Source organism: Macrosteles quadrilineatus, unplaced genomic scaffold (genome assembly GCF_028750875.1).
Source record: "Macrosteles quadrilineatus isolate MER2022 unplaced genomic scaffold, UCM_ALF_1.0 Scaffold_9__3_contigs__length_116548681, whole genome shotgun sequence".
Taxonomy (NCBI): Eukaryota; Metazoa; Arthropoda; class Insecta; order Hemiptera; family Cicadellidae; genus Macrosteles; species Macrosteles quadrilineatus.
Window position 1 is genome coordinate 28,952,815 of NW_026542602.1, and position 12,885 is coordinate 28,965,699.

The window sequence follows — 12,885 nt, forward strand, 5'->3', positions numbered from 1 at the left end:
ACCTTACTTTTGTTTGTCTGTTTCCAGATGTTTTGAGACAAAGACAATGTTTTGGTTCGGTTGCCGTGTTGCGTGTTGTTGTTGTTGTTGTTTACAAGTTGTTTGTTACTATATTTTCTTTATTGAAAACTGATTTTTATCTGTTTAGACTACATAATTTAGATGTACAAAATAATCAGTGATGACTAACTTGTTGGTTTGATGTGTTTGCAGTAATGTATTTGAAGGTTATGTGTAATGGCAGTAAAGTCATTGTAATAGGCCTAGTGAGTGATTTTGCTACTATTCCTCGATCTTATTTATGACTCTTGGCTGTCCTAAAAATTAAGTTAACCATACTAAAGTTCATATTTTCTTTTTCACTATAATATTTAGAAATAAATGGCTATTTCAGATTTTTCATTTAGTTACAATTTCTCATAAAAATAGGGGCACAAACTTTTTTTTCATATTTTAATTTTGTAATTTTTATCCTTCTAAGTATTTTTTTATGATAACATAGTTATAAAAACCTAAATATTTGTGCTGAATCATAATGTGCATATATTTAGCTGCACAAAAATATATAACAAGGTATATTTATTTTACAAAGTAGATTTGTTACATTTTTTAATAAATATTACTGCAAAATGCCCAAAAATCGTCTGACACCACACAAAAAATGACCGACACCAGGAGGGTTAAGGTGAAATATCAAATAATATTTTTTGTCACTTTTATTTATTTATTTTTTTTTTTTGTTTGAAACTCTTCCCTTGAGTAAGTTAGTTGTGTATTCTTTCATTCTTCCTTAATTTGTAGATGACAGGAAGTGTGATTTTTTAGTCTAATTTTTAAATTTCCACTTTCAGAACCGTTAAAACTTCTACCATTCCTGTGTTTGGAAAACTCATTGAACATTCCACAACGAAAGAGGTATGGAATTTGTCATTTAATAATATTACTTGGTGTAAAACTGAAAGATGGATAGAGCTATATCCATCCATCTATCTATTTATTTATTTATTTAGGCCTATAATATTATAAATAAGAGGTGGTGTCTGGAGGATGGTACTGAAACCGGTATAAGTACCGGTACTGACTTTGAAACGGTGGTACCAACTTTCACCATTTCGAATTGCAAGTTTGTATTTTACCAAAAATTATTTTATTCACTTTATTATCTCAGTCAGGCTGTTTGTGTCGTGTGCTAGGTAGAGGACAAGACGTACTTCCAGCTGCAGACCCTACTGAGTGACCCAGCAGCCAGGGATAGTCACCAGACATTGCTACAACTCGTCTCCACTCTGGGCAATGTGGTCACCAAGTGTGACTCCTGGTTCAGAGACGATGGTAAGTTGCCATACAGATTTGTGGGTACTTTGTGTCAGTGGGATCTTATATGCTCGGTACAGCATGGATCTAAAGGCTGCGGTCTTGTGGATTGTCGGATGGATAGACTTGCTGTTGATTGTAGTGTCCGTTTGCGTGGGTTTCCTGTAGATGTCAAACTTTATCTTTTTATCTTTTCTCTCTAATGTGAGGTCCAGGAAGTTGATCTTTTGGTTTTCTTCAAACTCGTTGGTAAAAGTGAGGTTCGGATGGTGGCTGTTAAGTGTCTGCATCATTGTTTCATGCTCTTGCTCCTGGGATTGTCTGAAGATAACAAGAATGTCGTCTACATATCTAACATACAGTTTTACATCATGATTCTTTCTTAAATTCTTTAACATTTCTTTTTCCTGATGCTGTAAAAAAATTTCTGACAAAATTGACGAAAGTGGACTTCCTATAGCTAAACCATCTGTTTGTTCGTAAAATCTATTGTTATATCTAAAATAATTTTGTTTCAAAACAGTAACAAGCAGTTTTACAATCTGATTGACATATTCATTGTCTAAACTATTCTGTAAAAGCCTACATTTAACCAGATCCACAGTTTAAGTTAAAGGTATGTTGTTGTACAGATTTAAGATATCAAATGTGACTATCCTACTATTTGAATATATATAGTCTACTATGTTCTTTACACGTTCAACAAATTCATAACTATTCTTTACATTATATATATCTTCTAATTCTAAATCATTGCTGAGCTTACTTGCTAACATTTTCGAAACATTGTAGGTAGGAGCACATTTTAAGTTTACTAAGGGTCTGATGGGTACATTCTTCTTGTGTATTTTCGGGATCCCTTTCATCACGGGCGCTTTGGAATTTAGAATGTTCATCGTCTGTCTACATTCTTCGGGAATCACTCCCGAAATGGAGATGTAGACCATTATACCATTCGGAAGGAAGTAACAGCCATGAAAGGGGTTTATAACGATTGATCAAAAACAATGAGAATGCTGAAAATATTTAAGACATCTACACAATTGTGGAAGATGTTTATGCCGTCTCCATGATCGCAGAAAATGTTTCAACAGATAATTTGAGATTGTGGAAGATGTTCCCTATGATATTCTCAGAGATCACGGAAACGTTAACAACACACTATAAATAAAAAAAAACTCTGAAACGAGTTCTAAAAAAATTAAATGTATATTTACAAACTAGAAAAATACTTGAACATAATTTAAAAAACCTAGTTGTTAAGATAAACAAACGTGTTATGCTCTGAATGAACAACTAAGTAGAGGTTACAAAGTTGATTATTTTATTTTTACTTCCGAAAAGCATTATTCAGTTTTGGAAATTTTATTGACAACTATCCTGTCTCCTGTCATTTTATGATACAATTATTGTTCAGAGGGTAAATATTGTAAATGAATATAAATAAATTGAATAAAAATCGGCCTATTGAAATTGGAAAGTAATTTTTTAAGCAACTTATACAAATGACAAGCGGGTACTCTTGAGTCTTCAGTTACAAATACAAACATTCCCTGTGTTTTGCAGTTGTTGTGCCCCAATTGGCAGCAACGGCAGCGTACGCACTACAACTGACCAACCAGAGTCGTAAGGTGGATCTAGCGTCTGCTCTGGTCCTGGCATTCAACAACGCTGTCTACTGCTCTCTCAGTCGCAACACCATCACCACCGCTCTTATACCTGGCCTCAGGTACGAGTCCTGCAGTGTTACATTAGACAAATACAGTAACTTAAGAAAAGTTGCACGCTGAGGTTTTGTGGCATACAGTTGCTTTAACAGTATGTGGAAGGCATACCATATTTTGGACAATATGTGTTGTAGTTTACGTGTATGTTGTATCATTATCATGTAGTCCTTGCTTTAGTAGGATAGGGTGTGAACCTAACTTACGAGTATTAAAAAGTAGTGATGGGCGGATCCAAGAAAATGTTGTTACAAGATACAGATACAAGGACAGGTTTAAAAAAAAAAACTTAATATTTACATAAATCCATTTTAATCATACTGTTTAAAATGAAATTGGTAATATTTAAAGGTTGATGTAATAAGATATAAGAATAATATAGCTTATATGGCTAGGCAATGTCTCAGAATATGTCGACGTCTATAAATTCCAATTCTTTGGCTAATCTAAAGAATGGTGAAAACCAGAGTTCCCTATCTCTTATCTATCCAAAATAGTAGCCAATTACCATTACATTGATTTTTACTTATCATAATCTTCTTATTATAAAATGAAACTTCCTGCTAAGTTTGCACGACCACCAAAAGGGTGTCTCTGTATATTTATTTTGAAAATTATTAGATGGGGGTCTTAATTTTTTTTCACCCGTATGGACACAGACAGTCTTGTATATGGACACAGACAGTCTTGTATATGTACACAGATAGTCTTGTATATGGACACAGATAGTCTTGTACATGGACACAGATAGTCTTGTACATGGACACAGATAGTTTTGTACATGGACACTGACAGTCTTGTATATGGACACAGATGGTCTTGTATATGGACACAGACAGTCTTGTATATGGACACAGACAGTCTTTTATATGGACACAGACAGTCTTTTATATGTACACAGATAGTCTTGTATATGGACACTGATAGTCTTGTTCATGAAAACAGATAGTCTTGTATATGGACACCACCACAGATAGTCTTCCATATGGAAACCCACCACAGATAATCTTGTACATGGACACAGATAGTCTTGTACATGGACACTGACAGTCTTGTATATGGACACAGATAGTCTTGTACATGGACACAGACAGTCTTTCATATGTACACAGATAGTCTTGTATATGGACACTGATAGTCTTGTTCATGAAAACAGATAGTCTTGTATATGGACACCACCACAGATAGTCTTCCATATGGAAACACACCACAGATAGTCTTGTACATGGACACAGATAGTCTTGTACATGGACACTGACAGTCTTGTATATGGACACAGATGGTCTTGTACATGGACACTGACAGTCTTGTATATGGACACCACCACAGATAGTCTTCCATATGGAAACCCACCACAGATAATCTTGTACATGGACACAGATAGTCTTGTCCATGGACACTGACAGTCTTGTATATGGACACAGATAGTCTTGTACATGGACACAGACAGTCTTTTATATGTACACAGATAGTCTTGTATATGGACACTGATAGTCTTGTTCATGAAAACAGATAGTCTTGTATATGGACACCACCACAGATAGTCTTCCATATGGAAACCCACCACAGATAGTCTTGTACATGGACACAGATAGTCTTGTACATGGACACTGACAGTCTTGTATATGGACACAGATGGTCTTGTAAATCGATACTGATAGTCTTGTATACAGGGTGATTGATATAAGTGTGCCAGCCGTTTTATTCGCAAACTATAAGAGATATCAAAAAAAGTTAAATGGTAAGTGCCTTGGATTTTTTATTTAAAAAATTATAGTCAAGTCAAAAAAATTATTTTAGCCGCCATTTTTCCAATATGGCCGCCAACTTTGATTTTTCTTATGGAACATCCTGTATTTTATGATGTATTCTGGTAGAAAATGTGATTTTAAGACAATTTTATTCTTGTGATTTTTTTCATAAACCTAACCGTTTCAAAGATAATAATGGTTAAAGTTTTGAAATTTTTGCATGAGAAAGAGTTTTGATACAGGCCTAAGCAAGCATGCCAGCTGTTTTATTCGAAAACCATTCAAAATTCAAATTCATAAAATACAGGGTGTTCCATAAGAAAAATCAAAGTTGGCGGCCATATTGGAAAAATGGCGGCTAAAATAATTTTTTCGACTTTACTACAATTTTTAAATAAAAAGTCCAAGGCACTTACCATTTAACTTTTTTTGATATCTCTTATGGTTTTCGAATAAAACGGCTGGCACACTTATATCAATCACCCTGTATTTCAAAATACAGTACTATGACAAAACACCTGTTCTTATGTATGAATTGTACTTTATAAAGAACGTTTTGTGTTTAAAAAAACCGGATCGAGTCCCGGATCCGATTTTTTTCTGGATCCGATCAGGCGTCGGTTCTAGCTCAGATCCGGTATGAATACGGTAGCACGATATCCCGATCCGATCATCACTATTAAAAAGTACTCAAGGGCTCAGTTATGTACTTTCTTGTCATTGAAGATTTCAGTAGTGGGGTGTCATACTAGGCATAGACAGGTATATCTTTTTCTGATTGACTTGCTTTTATTTATTACTGAAAGACTGCTTTACTTTCGGTACTTTTTTGAATTTACTGTCTTGTGTTTTAATTTTTAAATGTAATCAAGTTAGTTTAATGTTTTGTCAAGAACACAATCTCATTTATTATGTTGAAATAAATCTTAGATTTTGTCATTGACCGAATTTCATTTCTAATAGTCCCTGTTATTACTGTGAGGAAATCACACAATGACAATATGGATTACCTTTTTTGTACATGAATGCTATTTTAGATGTTTGTTAACTTCCTTGATTTATCACAAGGGTAATGATGCCTCCTGACGCCGTTTAACATTTTGCCATAAAAATAATAACTTTGCTATTGCTATTACATTATAATGCATTGTGGACTCAGGTACTTGGAGCAAGTGTGCGGCCAGTCACTACCCAGTCACCATCAAACAGTCGCCAGTATGATACAAGAGGCAGAGAGTAGGACTGATTCTAGCAAACCACTAGAAAGGTACATAAAACACTGCACAGTATAAGGCAATCACTTAGTTTATTTCCTAAACCTAAAGTGTTGACTTCCTCTCTTGAATAATTCATTCATTCCATTCTCCTGCTGGTGAAATGGTGAGCAACCAATTGCTAGAGGATACAAAATATGGCTTGTATCCACCAGTTCAGTTGTATTCTTTGATTTCTTTGTTTATTGGATGTACCAGCTTCATAATGTTTATTTTTATTCTTAGAAGCCCTTTTCGTTTTTATAAATTTTTAAATAATTATATTTTTGTCAAAAACACTTAAAATCAGTATCTGAGCTGAGAGATCCATATTTAAACAGTTAAAGTTATTTAAGTTCTAATCAAGCTCATTTAGCGAATTTCTGATATAGGGAATAAACTATTACCGTAGGTCTCATGATTTGACCTGGGCCCTGGACCGATTACTTTTTTGTGTTGAGGTCCCCAGCGGCTAAATTGAGTTAGGCTAAATTTTCAAAAAACACTTTAACGAAGGCGCGGATGATAACGCTCCACCTGAGCGTCAACAGGATTTCCTCAGCGCTGAGCCTTCGGTTAAATTAAAATAATTTATCAGTCAAAACCGTGAACAGCTTCTTATCGACCCCAGGATTTTTCTCGGCTCCTTCTGAGCACTCCGGGGAAGAAATTCGAGTGTAACTGATTCTAAGGGTAGCCCTAATTTAATTTTATGAATACAAGTTTATTCCCCTCCTAGAATTTACGTCACAAAACCCAAGTAGTAGCTGTCGTTGTATTTATTTTATATTGTCGCACACCCCAACAAGTGTTTTAAGTAAATCATATGTTTTCCAGGTCGAGTAGCTCGATCACTCTAGCAATGGCTTCGTCCAATGTTGAAGACATGAAGAACAGAGTTACCAAAATGTTCCAAACCCCTATCAGCAGGCCGACCAATCTGCCCAACTTACAAAGCATCAACATCTTCCGCAAAAAGTAGTCATACCAGACCACTGTAATAAAAGTTAAAAGACACTAAGAGTGTTTTAATGGTTGGTTGTGTTAGGAAAAACAATAGTAATCAGATTAATTATTTTTGTATACTTTTGTATATGACATATTTTTATGAGATTGAGCTATATAGATATAATATAAGTAAGAATCTCCTTTTTTAGTATTTTAGTTATAATTTAATTTTAAGGGTCTCTGTTTTAATTTTTACCATTTAGTCATTAATTTTTTTGAAAAGTGGGTATGCACTATGCAGTATATGCACTAACATAGAATTTGAGAAGAACTTATATAAAGCAAAACTATCTTACTCAGAGACAGAAAATAACTTAATTAAAGTATCATATTGTTGTTTGTTAATGTTAATACTTCAATTAGTTTAATAATGCTTCTTCCATTAGTTTGTTGATTACAGGTTTTGCCTGGACAGTAATAATTTGGGATGTGACTTCAAGAGTTAATAAAAAATCTATTTTCGTTAGTTTATAAAAAATGTTAGTATTTGAATCCAAGCTGTTCTTGACAGTTGCAAAACATGGATGCTTCCACCCTGAGTTAGGTGTAACTGGTTGCGGATTATCAGGTTATCAGTAGGGGTGTGCGATGCATCGAAAATGCATCGAAATTTCGATTCGATTCGATTCGATGCATCGAATCGCGATTCGATTCAGTGGTGGTCAAAAAACGATTCGATTCACGAGGGAGTCAGTATCCATATACGAAAAACGCCTGCAGAAAGTCAATGCAATACCCGCAATACAGGAGCGCGTTGCTGTTGCGTTTCCTTTACGAAGGCGTTCTTATTTAATACATTCTTTGCATTAAATATAGCTTTAATTGTTTTATATTTTTTTTAGAGGTTTTGTTTTTTGTCTTGATGTAAGCAGTGTGTGAAATATTTTACTACTGTGAACCTAGCCAAAACAAGGTAGGTTACTCCAAAATCATTTTAAAAATAAGTCTGAAAAATGGTTACTTAATACTTAACTAGTAAGATCAATGTTATAGACTGATACATTTGGTATTTTTGTTAGGTGTCTGTCGGTCCCCGTCCCCGAATTTTTGTTGGGGCAAAAAAAAAAAAATTTATTTCCAAAGAAACACTCTTATATTATTATATCTATTACAGAGGAATTAAAATGTTCAAATGAGAATTAAAAATTAAGTTGGCTCACGACCTTTAATAAAGACACAACAGAGCAATTGCCGCACTGCCACTAGCCAGAGCCAGGTCTAGTCGTCTACTGATAAGAGTAACAAGACAAAAGCCGTGACGCAACACTAACAGTGCAAAGAAAACAAAGTCAAAAGAATAGAAAGACTATTTATCCAGACATACTAGTATAATCATTTATTGTTCATTCAATACCTAATTAAAAATATATTTTAGTATTTTACATAATAAATTATAAACAAAAGAAATATCTGATATAGTGAACAGATCTGTATCTTGGTTAAATAGGGTTAAAAAAATATATTTCTAAGATCCAATACAATATTTACAACTCACAAATTACATTGAATTAATTTCTTTGAAAATAATCTCTAACAGTTTTGTGTTTTTGAATAAAGAAATATATTTCTTTGTCTCTACTTCCTTGTTTCATCACTTGCATTTTGTCAGCAATTGAAGCAACTGGGTAGCAACCGGGTGGTGTAAGAGGGGAGGGGGAGGGTCTATGACCTTGAATTCACACATCGTTGCCCGGGCCTGGCTGGTGAGACTGATTCATTGTTTTTGTTGACATACTACTACCCTTCCTTAAGAGAAAAAGGCCCTGCTGTTCCAAAAACATTGAGGGTAGTTTAAAAACATTGACCTGTGTTGCCAAGGGCACTAGAAGATAGCATTTAACTTTCTTGTCTCTTGATTTAATATTATTTTAATCTTCTATATATTATTTAAGAGTTACTTTTCGGGTACCTAATTAGTTGTGATATTGTTTAGCTTCATTTTATGGATTTTTAATTCTTTTCATTCATTAGCTATCAAAATCAGTTGTTTTAGGATTTTAATCTCTTGCAGTACCTGTAGGTCTATACTACTGTATGACATGATATGCATTTTTTAGTCCTTATTAATTATACCATAAACAATGTTTGTATGTTATTTACTGTTTTTGAGTTTTATAGGAAATTAGTTTACACAATATCTTTTCTTCAATGAGTTCTCCACTTGACATGTTGCTTCTAGCCTATTACTATTTTATTTTTAGGCCCTATAAAAATAATGCCTATGTAAAGCTGTAGGCCTACTGATGCCAATAATAATTCTTTATTTATGATGATGTAACAAATAATGTAAGTGTGAGGTTATTATACTAAGGAGGTTAGGAGGCAGGGAATGAATGATACATGTTGCATGGTGGAAACATATTATTTTTATTTTCTTCTTGCTTGCAGTCCTGAAGCCCGTCCACAGGCCCTAAACTTGTGATATGTAAATTTATTTCTTAATGGTCTTTTTATATTAAGTTCCATTCAAATTTGTTGTAATTTAGCTACCGGTACCTATTTAGTTATTTAAACAGTTATTAAAATGGGAATGAATGTCTTGATAAAAAAAATATTTTCTTCTTTCTTGCAGTTGAGCCAATTCCAAGTAAAAATTATGAAATAGGCAAGTAAAGCAGCTCACTGGTATTTCCAGCAGTTATTCTAATACATATGATTGAAAATAAATATTTTTTCACCTAAAATTCATATGTAAGTATGAATAGGCCTAATACCACATCAACAAAAATTTGTATTACACAAATGTGATAAATTTTAATTATTGTTAATCCACTCAATTGACAATTATGAATAGAAAAATACCGTATTGCTTCGAATCGAGTTGCATCGAATCGAATCGAAAATCTTTTGAATCGAATCGTTGCTTCGAATCGAAAATTTTTTGCTGCTTCGCACACCCCTAGTTATCAGGGTAACTTTCTTGATAAGAGTGAGTAAAAACTAAAATATTTTAAAGCTAGATTGATTAAGTAGTTTGTATAGCTCTAAAATGATTACAAAGATCTAGAAATGTTTTATTTTTAATGTATTTTTTATAGTAGCCTAACAACATGTACTATTTCACTTCATCTCCTACTTAGAATGAAACATAATATTCTTCTGATGTAGTCAATTCATTTCTGGGTATTGGAAAGCCATTGTGGGAGTATCCCAACACCTTGTTAGGGCTCAATTTTATCAAGCTGAATCTTGTTCCTTGATAATATATAATCACATTAAAAGTTTATGATCTGTGAAGCATCATCACAGAGAAAAAACTATATATTGTGTATGATGAGATTCAGCAAACCTCTATATCCTTCACAGAGATTTAGGGTATTCTCAGTGGAAAGTGCTCATAAGAAATAGTATAGTAAGTAGAAAGATTGAAGAGTATATATTTGCAAATTTGTATCATCATCAAGATGTTAGGAATGTAAAGCATTACTATAATAATTGCCTCTGATATTTTCAAAAATTAAAATATATTCACCTTCATGAGATTATTTGTTTTGAATATTTCAAAAGATGATTCGTATTGTATTTATTATTGTTACGCATATCAATAAAAAAAATTAAAGTGGATAAACAATAACATATAAGGAAGGATTACTCATTATCGCTTACCTCAATCAAACAAATTTACAAACTACAGGTACCTTGTAAGATTTAAATGGATCTACGTAGTTATTTTATCATGTTAAAACACACACATTACAATGTCCTGAAGATATTTAATTTACGTTTGGGTAGTATAAGTATTTTTTTTTTTCAATAAACTAAAATAAGTTTCAACAATATATATGTAAACCATCTTTGTCCTGAAATCTACCAACAATGAGATTAAGTCAGTACAACAGACTATTTTTGGCCTTTTTTATTTCATATAGAAACTAATGTAATGGCTATGTAATGACTAATGTAATGTAAATTATCAACAAATGAATTGTTCCACCTGTTACATCAAATATTTATTCTTGTTAATTGTAGATTTTTAAAGAAAAAAAAAGCAACTTGGGTTTAGAATTGTTATGGAGGAGAAAGGAAGGATACACAAACTAACTCACCTGAATAAAGAGTCCCAGGAGGTCAATAGAACACCAACTCATAAAAAGTACACATTAAGGCCCGGTTCACACAAGCGACATACCTAGCCGACTAGGCAAGCCCGACTGGGTAGCGGACCACAGGATCAAATGGAGCCGTTCACAGGAGCGTAGGACGCCAACTAGTTAGCCGTGTTCGAGCTTGGTGTCCAAAAACATTGTCGGGCCCTGCTTCCCAGTCACTCATGGCAGCTACCTAGTCACCCAGTCGAGCGGCGTAGCAGTACATGTACCCTTATGGGAGCGTTCACACAAGTGAACGGGTAGTCGCGCTGCAGCTCGCATTCTTCCCTTTGTTCTCATTGTTCACCAGTGATGGATCCGAGTGACTTTGATATCGATATTTTCATCTAGTCCGTGGACATGTCGCTCGTGTGAACCGGTGTGATTCTGTGGTCCCCTACCCAATCGGGCTTACCTAGTCACAGCCTAGTCGGCTAGGAAAGTCGCTCGTGTGAACCGGGCCTAAACTGACTTCTTCAGAGGTAGAAGGTAGAATGGCAGTTCTACTTTCTACTGCCAATGTACCTTCTACCTCTGAAGAAGCCCCTGAAAGGGGCGAAATATCAGTTTAATGTGTAGGCCTACTTATTATGTGTTCTATATTGACCTCCTGTGACTCTTTATTCAGGTGAGTTAGTTGTGTATTCTTTTAGCAAATTTCCCATATAGGGAATAAGCTATTTAGTTGTATGATAGTGTTTCCTAATCTGTTTATTTTTCTATCAAGCATATATTTTTTAAAATATTTATAGATATTTTAAACCAAAATACTAATTGGTTGTAAATAGTTCCACTATAAAGCTAATATTCTCAGTTTTGTGGGTTAAAGTCATATTTCTTCAATGTGAAATCATTGCTTTTGGATATGCAAGTACATTTTTCATCTTATTGTAAAATAAAAAGATTCTGTCGTATGTTTATGTTCACTCTTGTCAGGGTCCGCTCATATTGACTGAGTGTTTTGCTTTTCTTTTTAGGCAAAATACCAAAGGGAGAAGAAATCATTTATTAACTTATTGTTTGTTTTTCATTGTTTGTTTTGTTTTATAAAGTCTATCAAATATCAAAACACATTCTACGTCCAGGCCAGAAACATTGTAGCTAATCCATTGGGATGACAAATCTAAGGAAATATGTTAAACTAAAGTGAATTCCTATTTCAATTGCAGAAAGTGGCTTACTTACCATAGTTTAAACTAAAAAAAAGAAAACTATAAGATATTTTAATCTTATATTTTCAGTGTACTTAATGTATATTTCAGTATTTTATTTTAAATAAATATTGTTGTGTTTTTAAAACTATTTTATTTATTTCTTATCTACTTTCCACAAGATTGTTAATTTAAGGTAAAGAACGGTGTATGATCTGATACTGCATTGTATACTACTGCATTTTCAATATCATTGGTTTCAGTAAAATTTTATTACTACAAAATAAAAAGTAGTAATAAGGTACAACTCAATGCTATTCCACTTGTAATTATTTAATTCTTAATATTCCCCACCTCATTCTGTGTGTGGTTGGCCTTAAGTAGTAACCTAATCCTTTATAAAAACATTAAAAATATTCCATGTACTGTAGTTGATAGACAAAATACCCCTGCAGCAGCAAACCTGCAGACTAAGCAAATTTCCAATTGCCTGATTACACAAAAAATATCACATTTATTCCCTATTTAAATAGCAATAGCTTAACAAGTACTTAGGTTTGATGCAACAGGGAAGGTAAAAAGGGTTTTTCCTTGTT

The 12,885-nt window shown here is 33.6% G+C and overlaps 1 protein-coding gene across 1 annotated transcript in view; it reads left to right on the forward strand.

The window, feature by feature from the left end:
• LOC129003945 (RAB11-binding protein RELCH homolog) overlaps window positions 1-12,431 on the forward strand; it is a 36,636-nt gene extending 24,205 nt beyond the window's left edge. The window contains exons 18-22 of the mRNA XM_054432295.1: window positions 852-915; window positions 1,194-1,332; window positions 2,881-3,043; window positions 5,949-6,056; window positions 6,880-12,431. Coding sequence (XP_054288270.1) covers window positions 852-915; window positions 1,194-1,332; window positions 2,881-3,043; window positions 5,949-6,056; window positions 6,880-7,024 — 619 coding nt within the window. The 3' untranslated portion in view covers window positions 7,025-12,431. The remainder of the gene's footprint in view (window positions 1-851; window positions 916-1,193; window positions 1,333-2,880; window positions 3,044-5,948; window positions 6,057-6,879) is intronic.
• The last annotated feature ends 454 nt before the right edge of the window (window positions 12,432-12,885 follow it).